Source organism: Cavia porcellus, unplaced genomic scaffold, assembly GCF_034190915.1.
Source record: "Cavia porcellus strain 051 isolate PalLab524CR breed Dunkin Hartley unplaced genomic scaffold, mCavPor4.1 scaffold_25, whole genome shotgun sequence".
NCBI lineage: Eukaryota > Metazoa > Chordata > Mammalia > Rodentia > Caviidae > Cavia > Cavia porcellus.
In genome coordinates, this window is record NW_026947508.1 from 14,352,393 (window position 1) to 14,361,760 (window position 9,368).

General features: G+C 50.1%; 1 protein-coding gene across 1 annotated transcript; it reads right to left on the reverse strand.

The window, feature by feature from the left end:
* Window positions 1-2,735: 2,735 nt before the first annotated feature.
* Window positions 2,736-7,864, reverse strand: Pla2g2e (phospholipase A2 group IIE). The gene is made up of 4 exons (XM_063235633.1): window positions 7,731-7,864; window positions 6,830-6,968; window positions 6,528-6,634; window positions 2,736-4,665 (listed from the first exon to the last, which is right to left on the reverse strand). The coding sequence occupies exons 1-4, from the start codon at window positions 7,768-7,770 to the stop codon at window positions 4,493-4,495; spliced, it is 459 nt and encodes a 152-aa protein (XP_063091703.1). The 5' UTR covers window positions 7,771-7,864; the 3' UTR covers window positions 2,736-4,492.
* Between the last annotated feature and the right edge of the window lie 1,504 nt (window positions 7,865-9,368).

Here is a 9,368-nt window from a genome sequence, read left to right on the forward strand (position 1 = left end):
ACTTTTTCCTTTAAAAAGTTCGAGACTAGTCCTACAATTTGATAGATTCTAGCTTGATAGAAGGAAACATTTCCACCTTTTTGGATAAAGTTGGAACTTCCCTTGGGTACTAAGGTTTTTAGTTTATTCACCTATCTAAACATCCAAGAATCCATGCAACATTCAGTGACCCTCTACTGTGTATGGCTCTTATTTCTTGGTAATGAAATTGACATGGATCTTATTTTCAAAAAGCTCCCATACCTGGGTATGGTGACACATATCTGTAATCCCAGCATTTAGGAGGCTGAGGCAGGAGGATTGCTGCAAGTTTGAGGCCAGGATAGGCTCCATAGCAGTTCAAGGCCAGTCTGAGCTACATAGAGAGACCTTGTCTCAAAAAACAAAAGCTTCCTTCCCAGAGACAAAACCAGTAATTGTGAACCAAGAGAACATATACCCTAAAGGAAGATTGATCCTTCAGCAGAGAAATCAAAAAAGTCTTGGTGGAGGAGGCAATGTTTGGACTGGGTGTGATGGGGGAGATAGGATGCAGAACTAGGGAATGGGCATTTATCACAGAAGGACCAGCATAAGCTGGAGTGGGAAGGTCATGTGTTTAGGACGCAGAGTATATGAAGGATACACAGTTTGGAGAAAGACTAGCAACTGATTTCTTCAAACATTTCCCATTTGCCCTTTGCCACTGAATAGTACCACTGTGCTTGCTGAGTGAATTCTAAACATCAGGTCTACTTAGATCAGCATGCTGGTTTTTCAGCGTGCGCCGTTGGTCTGACCATGTATTCTGACTTGGGGCCAGCACAGACAGCTGCTCTCTAAGGAACATACTGCGTTGTTTTTCCACCAGTGACTTTCACTGGTGTGACTTAAGGACATCCAAGGTTCATAGTGGTTTTCAAATGCATGGGGTTCATTTAAGATAAATAAGTGCTCAGAGATAGTAGCCCAGCGGCTATTCAGATGAATTAGTGTAGTATTTATGCTGCCACTTCCTTAGAATAATTCTAGGTGTCACGTGCTCTTGGAGTCAACTGAGCAGATACTTCGCATCAGTGTAATGTATGCAATAGAGGAGGTAAAAATGAGGGATATAGATGGGGTGTCTATATTAATGTGCCAGGTACTTTGAGTTCATTGTCTCAATCTTAACTAGTGAGGCTGAGGCTTCTATCTCCATTTTACTGACATAAATAATTGGCCAGAGAACACAGATTGGTAACTGAGGCAGGTTTGAAACCAAGGCCACATGGCTCCATGGTAGAGAATCCACATAATTGGGTAAGCAGCTCTAGGAAAGGTCTAAGCCCATTGCCTGGCAGTTCAGAGGAGCTTGGACTCTCCTGCTGGAAAAGGCAGAGTTTGTAAAGCACCCAGTGCATGTGTGAGCAGGGGAGAGAGGAGGAGAAAATCAGCTGCACAAAAGAACATAGAGATGTGGGAGCCGTGGGCATATTTGTGGCAGGGGTGAGAAGCCCGTATGGTTGGATTAGAGGCAGAAAGGCAGATGGTGCCCAGCCTTGAATGCCAGCGGCTGGTGGACAATACTGAGCTGCTGATGGTTTTGGGAGGGGACGGAGGCGCGATATGATGGAAATCATGGTCAGCCATCAGTGGTCAGAGTGGAGACTAGGTGGAGAATGGAGGCCCTAGAGCTTTGATCCTGGTACTCTCCTTAGCTTTGGTCTAGAACTTACTCGTGTAGAATATGTGCTGTCTATCTGCCAGTTAACCATGTCTAACTTTTCTCTATCTCTAGAATCCATCAAAAAGAGTCCAGAAGCATAGTTTGTAAAAAACTTATCAAAGGAAAGAAGGAGCATTAGGGCCAGGGATTTAGCTCAGTGGCATAAGCACCTGCCTGGCACAGCACGAGGTTGCGAGTTCGATCCCCAGTACCCCCACCAAAAGAAGGAACTTCAATAAAATATTCAGTTCGGTTCTCCGCAAGGGATGCCAAAGAAGCAGACACATGTCTGTGAAATCATAATCAGTCTTTGGTTAGCTCAGGAATTCCATTGTGCTTTCTAATCACTTATTCATCAAGTTAATTGAACACACTTCATACATCGCTTGGTAGGAATTAAATAGAAACAAAAGCAAACCAGTATAAATCTTGTCATTGAAATGGGAGAGGCAAGCTATGAAACATTCAGGTAACAATGTGCCCTCCTCAGCACTGATCACTGCTTTGACTCATCTTCCTTCTTTCCCTCATTCCATAGAGTGAATTTATACACGTAACCCCCGCAACAGTGCCCTAAAAATACCAAGTGCTTAATAAACGTTGCCTACCATTGTTATGCTGTTTCATCCATTCGTCTGTTCGTTCATTCATTCACAGGACACAGATGTGCCTGTTATTTATGTGCTAGGTTTATAACTGCGCATTTATATGTCCTGACTTATTTAAATCTTGCCAAAACCAAATTGCCAGAGAAGCATCACTGTTCCTTACAAATGTGGGGACAAAGGCCATGACCCTTTATCAGCATGCCTTAGATTTTCATATGTACGCTCAAAGGTCTTTTTAACCCACTGATTCTGACTCATCAGGCCTGGGGTCAGATCAAGGTTCCTGCCTTCCCAATAAGATGCCACTGTTGCCACCCAAGGGGCCCCAGTGAGTAGTGAGGTCTACGGCACAGTGGGAGAACAAAGGTCTAGTCTGCTTCTGGAAATCAAAGTTTTGCACTATGGATACCCACATGTGCGGGTAGAATTTAGACAGACTATTTGATTCATTCATTGATCGTTTATTGAGCCCTGGGGGAAAAAAGGATAAGGCTGGACTGTGGCCAGCGAGCCCACAGCTTGGTTAGGGAGGAAACAGGAGTCACAGGAGGCTGCACTGAGGTCTTGTTCCTGACTTGTGCTTTTCAGCTTGTTGGATGGCTCCACAACTATAAGAGCACCAGGTACTTCTCCCACTGTCCTGGAAACCCATCGTCCTCAGAGGTAAGCTCTCCATCCCACCCACCTCAGCTCCTTTGCCCCGAGTTTCCTGTTTTTGTACAGGAACCACCATCCTAAGGTTGTTGCTACGTATTCTTTTCGTGACCTATCAGCATATTTATTATTGAAATGCAAACCCGGAAGTTTTACTAGCTCATAAGCACACTGCCCACTGGACAGGAAATCCAGGTGTGAGACAAATTTAGGTTTCTGCCTAATATAAAATGGGCACCAGAGGGCGCCTCAGGACCACCTATCTTGATAAGAGTCCCGCTTATCTCCATGCAAGCCATTTTTGCTCCAAGACCCTGCCTTCTCCAGGGATTGGAGTCACAGCAGCAAGAGCACATTTCCAACTTCACTTGTTAGCACAGAGCGTCTTTGCCTTTTGAAGTTCCTGACCAAGCATCCTTTTGACTTCTTAGTCCTGACTGTTGTGGACAGGTCACACATCTATGTTTAGTGGGCTTGGGCTGTGAGCTTTGCTCGCATACTGCCTTTGAACATCCTTTACCTGATCCTGGTCCTGTAGGGTGGCATTTGCATCTTGTAGCTGGCGGAGATGCTATACCCTGTAGTTCGGAGTAAAATCGGCCAGAGCAGATCGCTTCCAGGATAGGCTGTGTGTCTCCTGGTGGGAATCCTTCAGTTGACCCATATTATTAAACTCTTTTTTCTTTGCTGTCAGGAGTCTGGCCCAGCTGCCTCTGCACACAGCTGACCTGTCCTGGACATCTCAAGGTGACTGCCATAGAATATTGGTGGCTGATGCCATCTCAAGGTGACCACCATAGAATGTTGGTGACGGATGCCACTCTTTGGAAGAAATGAAGGACCTGGGATGAGGATCACCCCCCCCAAAGGACATCCTCTCTTTGACCCCCAGATGCCTATCGTTGACAGGGGGGCGGTTGGAGAAGATGCATCTAGAGCTACTTTGCTCTCTAAAGCAGTTTTTGCCAGTGGTGTAGTTCTGAGGCTCGATGACAGGACAATATTTTTAGGCTGGTATTTTTCATGCCTTTCACATTAAACCACATGGCCAGAAATATTCCTCCCAGAAATTGCCATGATTATCTTGGATAAAAGATTATAGAAGCTTAGAGAAGAAGGAGTCAAAGAAACTTCTGGTTATGGAAAAGTAAAGGGACTTAATGTTGGCATTGTGGGTGGGGCCATTGTGTCAGATTTGTTACCACCGTGTTGGTGCCTAGTGTGGGGCTGACACAGGGCAGATGCTCAAAATGAGAATGAATGAAACTGTAGTCATTAAATCCTAGGATATCAGAATCTGAGAATCAAAGAATATTACGGAAATTATAGGGAAACATTTGCTTATTCAGAAGATGGAACAAGATCCCAGGGGTGGGTTGGTGAGTTTTATGGGTGCCAGAGCGTCCCACAGCTCCTGGAGCTCTATTCCTGGCAAGAAAGGGTGGCCCAGGAAGCCACAGCCTGGGAGCTCTGGGGAAAAGTTTTGCAGGAAGGGAATTTTGCAGAGGGAGAGGTTTGGTTCCAAGTTTCCCCTGGCCTGGGACTACAGCAGTCTGCGGCTGGTGCAGGGAGCGGGGCAGGGAGGGGTGGGCCCTGTGCACAGCTTGTTGGGGTAATTGACATATTTGCGGTCGAAGGTATCCAGGTTGTGGCGAAAGCAGAGCGCGGCCTTCTTGTCACACTCGCAGGTCTGCTTCTGGCAGGCGGTCCTGCCGGCTGGATGGGACAAGGCAATCAGGGACTGTGGATGGTTATGGATGGAGGTTCAGGCCTCCCGCTCTCAGACACAAGTGGGGCGGCTCCTGGATGCTTGCGGGTCCATGCCCTTGACCCTACCACCTTGTACTGATGGGGCCCCTGCTTTTGGGGCATGTATCAAGGATGGGTGAGAGGCAAGGGCAAGGCATGGGACGGCCTGCTGGGGCCCAGGGAGAGCCAGAAGTTTGCGCTTGTGTCCCTCCGTCCTCCCACCAGTGCCCTTGATGACCCTTAGTTCTCTTCTGCATAGAGATTACTCACTGTCACCTGCCCCTGCCCAGAGGGACTTCAAGGTACATCTTCCCCTGTGATGGTGCACTGTGGCCATAAGTGGAGGGAAGCTAAGAAATGTAGCAATCATCCCCAGATGGCCTGTGTGAGCCCCTGAGTGACCTGTGTCCAGGTTGGTGCTGTTAGTCCAAGCTGAGGCCTGCTCAGGGGCCTCTGTCTGTCCCATTGGAGTGGACTGAGCCTATTTTTCTGCCTATTCCCTGCATGGAAGTCAGACTTTCCCACCCTGCCCTCCCCGAGCCAGCTGGCATCTGTGCTCCTGAGCTCCTGAGGGACTGCTCTTCTCACTTGAGGAGGAGCCTCAGTTCCCACAGGATTCTGTCCAGTCCTGCCAGGACTCGAAGTGGAAGGGGTTTGGTGTCTTGATAGCCTCTTTTGGGATTCTCATTAGCAGCTGGACTGAGCTGGGAAGTGGGCATGATTATTTCCACTTTATAACTGAGGAAGTAGACATTTCCTTTTTTTTTTTCTCCAGGAATCAAACTCATGACCTTGTACTTGCCAGACAGGTGCTGTACCAAGGTTATATCCCCAGCCCCAAGTAGACATTTTCTAGGGGCTGTCACCTGTCACCTGTCCAAAGTCACATGGTGGGCAGAAGGTGAAGCCCTGAGAAGAACCCAGACCATGTATCTCACCTACCTGACACATCCCTCCACTTGATCTCTCAGCACCATCTTAACAGCTGATCATTCCATCTTAATAGCTGATTGCATGAACCCCTGGCGATGGGGAGCTCACTACCTAACAAAGTTGCCCTGCTGAACGGACCACTGCAGAAAAAGAAGCTCTGAGTCAGCTCTGCCTTGGGCTGACATCCCAGGTCCTTCTCTGCACCCCACACTTGCTGGGCCCTGCCCTCCCTCCAGGGTGTGCTTGACTCTACAGCAGGAAGAAGGCTTGGTCCTTTGATCTGCACACCCTCCGCACTCTCTTGATGTAGGCTTCTTCCCCTGTCAGGCCCTAGAAGAAACCTAATTGGTCCACATGGGCATTGGATATGGCAGAGCAGAGAAAAATGGGCCCAGTCTGACAGCCCTAATAGGGAAGTCAACTCTTGGGAACAGTTCCAAGTTTAAGCTCCAGATGGCTCCATCCTAGGGATGGGTGTGAGTTCAGGTGCTGCAGATGTGGCTCAATTTGGTCCCTTCTGTGTCCTCCCCAGAGTGGAGCTGGGAGGTATCTCTAGGTGGGGAGAGAGCACTGGGGCTGAGGCGGGATGGGGCTGCAGTGGAGGGCAATGGGGTTTTCTAGCACCAGTGCCCAGTGGGTATCTGGACAGATGAGAAGGCCTCTCTATTCTTTTTTTTTTTTTTTGGTGCTGGGGATCAAACCCAGGGCCTTGTGCATGCAAGGCAAGCTCTCTACCACCGAGCCACACCCCAGCCCAAGGCCTCTCTCCTCTTAGGTGATGATGGGAAACATCTCCAGCCAGATTCTGGCCCTGACAAGGTCAAAATCATTATCAGGAGGGGTTTCCTGTCTCACCCCACCCCGTGTCTGCGTCCAGTCCAAGGCTCTTTTCTTACCACAGATGATGCTATCCTGGGTTACAGAGAAGAAATACTTCTCCATTTTGGGTTCACAGCCCAGATTCTTCACATGCTCATAGCAGCAGTCATGGGCATGGCAGCACCTGTGGGGTAATGGTCAACCTGTAGGGGCCTGTGAGTCAGGCTGGGCTGGACCCGGTGCTGCCCAGGACCCAGGGCCCAAAGGAGCTTACAAGACAAGGACAGTCACTGCATCCGGGTGCCCTTAGGTCCTTCCTCCTCCTGGGGTGCTCCAGGCCTCCCTCCACCCAGGGGACCCCGGCTGGGCACTTCCTCACCAATCGGTCTTGTCCACAGGCCAGTGGGAGCCACCGAGGCCACAATAGCAGCCATAGTCGTTGTATTGCAGTGCTGACTTCCCTGTCATCTTTTCGATCATTATCCCTAATTGGACCAGGTTCCCGCTGGCCAGAGCCACTGTGGAGAGGGCAGAGGCCAACAGATCCCTCAGGGCCACTGAAATCTCCTGTGGGGTCCCACCCTGAGGTCTCCTCAAATCTAATTCCAAGCATCTCACTTGTCTAGTTAAATTGCCCTCCACAAAGCACCCAGTTGCCAATACCAGTGACAGTCAATAATACCTCAAATGGCACCTTTTGCACCTTTATTCCTTAGTCCCCACCCCATCATGTCCATGTCACCCACTCCATGTGCCCCCTACTGTCTCCCAGAATGCCACTCACTCGCTCCTTCTGGGGCCTTCCCATTGGCTCTTCAAACCTCTCCCCAACAGCCATCATCTTCTGCCCAGATGTTGGCCCCTGTCTCCCCCAGAAGAACTCTGTCCCCCGCCCCCAGATCGCCCCGGACACCTCTGGACATATTTCCATGTGACCTTAATGAATCTCTCTGAATTGCCCAGAGTTCTTCTGATTCAGTCTTGGTGGGGGTGGAGATGTCCACTGAGCAGGCTGGACCAGAAATGGAAGGCACGATGGGGAGGAAGCCTATGTGGATGGCCCTGCCCTCTGCTTTTTCTCAGGCTTCCTTCTCCTCTGTTTTCCTTTCGCCACCACTATTTTAGGATAAACTGGCCTCAGGAGCACCCTGGTTGGTGGCAGGAAGAAGGTGACCTTTGACATTTTGTACCCATGACAGCCTCTGTAGAGCCAGGGACGTCCAGGGAGCTTGGGGTTGCCAGAAGGGGTGAGGATGGGAAAGGTCATGGAGGTCACTTACCCAGGACACAAAGGAAGGTCAGGACCGGGGGAGGTTTCATCCTGGAGGGGTGCAGAGGAGCCTGCAGCAGTGGAACAAAGGGAGCAGGGTCGCCTCTGATCTCAGGGCACCTCCCAGTTAGTTAAATACCCAGGTCCTGTCCACTCCCCATCATTAACCCCTGAGTGTCCAGTGATGCAATGATTCTTCCAGGCCTGACACTCTGGCTCAGTCCCCAGGGGAGGGGCCAAGCTGGGGCCTGTGGGCCCTGCTTCCAGGCAGCATGGAAGTGAGGGTGGGGGCCATCCCGTGGGTTCCTTTTTCTTGCATCCTTCCCGTTACCTGCCTGTTTCAAAATCGCCGTCCTAGCTCCCATGGATTGCGCTGAGGACCAGCGGCTATGCTTTTTATTCTTGGTATCTCTTCCTCTGTCCTATTTTACCAATTCTGCACCTGAGACCCAGAGAGGCGGGGAGATGTCAGCTCTCCCAGCCTGGGAGGGCCCGTACCAAGCCTGTCATTTTCCACGGGGTTCCACAGGGCACGACGACGTCCTCCCTGTCTTCCCTGCCCCCCACCTGCAACTGGGATAACTTGACCATCCACTTCTGTCAGTGCGCAGGGTTTGAGAGCTGCTGAGTCTGTGGCCAGTCCTGGTTCTTCTGCTTATTACATGGTCTTGGGCAGGTCCTTGCTTAGAGCTTCAGCTTTCCTGCCTCTAAGCAGCTGGCCTTCCCTGAGTATGTGCCAGGCACCGTGCCAACCCTCTCCACCCCAGGATCTCTGCAAGCCCTCAATAGCCCTCCCATTCTCCAAGGAGAAAACTGGAGCACATGCCCAAATAAATAGTGAGCCATAATTTGGGCTTAGGCATCCCCAAGGATTACCCCAGAAGGATAAACGACCCACTAGCCAAAGGACCCATGAAACCCAAAGTGCCCAGGACCCATGAAACTTTGGGGTGCCCTCCAAAATTTTCTATTTTTACCTTATAAAAATCAGAAGAACAATGAGTATAATCCAGTCTGGGTTATATTTGTCTTTACATTAACACAGTTGTAAAATGCAAGCTTTAATTTTTATTTTTTTTTTTTTGAGCGAGGTCACTCTGAGTCTGTGAGTGAAACCTGGCTTCTGTCCCTGATTTGAGGCCTGGCTCAGCCTTCTTTCTGGTAGAGGAGACCCAGGAGCTGCCAGTGGTTGGGAGTCACAGCAAGGAATCCAGACACAAAATGCTCCGGCTGAAGGCTGGAGCCCTTGGGGAGGTGTCGCCTTGGAGACAGGGCAGAGAGGGCTGAGCCACACAGATAGCTGGGCCTCAATTGGGGCTTAAAGTTCAGTAAATAGGCTGTGCATGGTTCCTCAGTCCAACTCCTGCCCTGCCCTTCTGCGCATGCTAATGACTCCACTGGGTCTCCCTCCTTCCTGGGTCTCACCCTGTGGTGGAGAAACTTGGGGCAGGGGACCAGAGAGGGGATTCCATCTGGCCCAGAGCACCCAGCAAGCATGAGTCACAGTCTCCTGGGGGGCGGGGGCTGCTCTTTGCTCACTGTTTCCTTTGATTTTAATGAGGGAAGCTCCTAGCAGCCCCTGGCTCCTGGTCTGGGTCACCAGAGCCCAAACAGTGAGTCACTGAGGATTTTCAAACACTTGAAAATT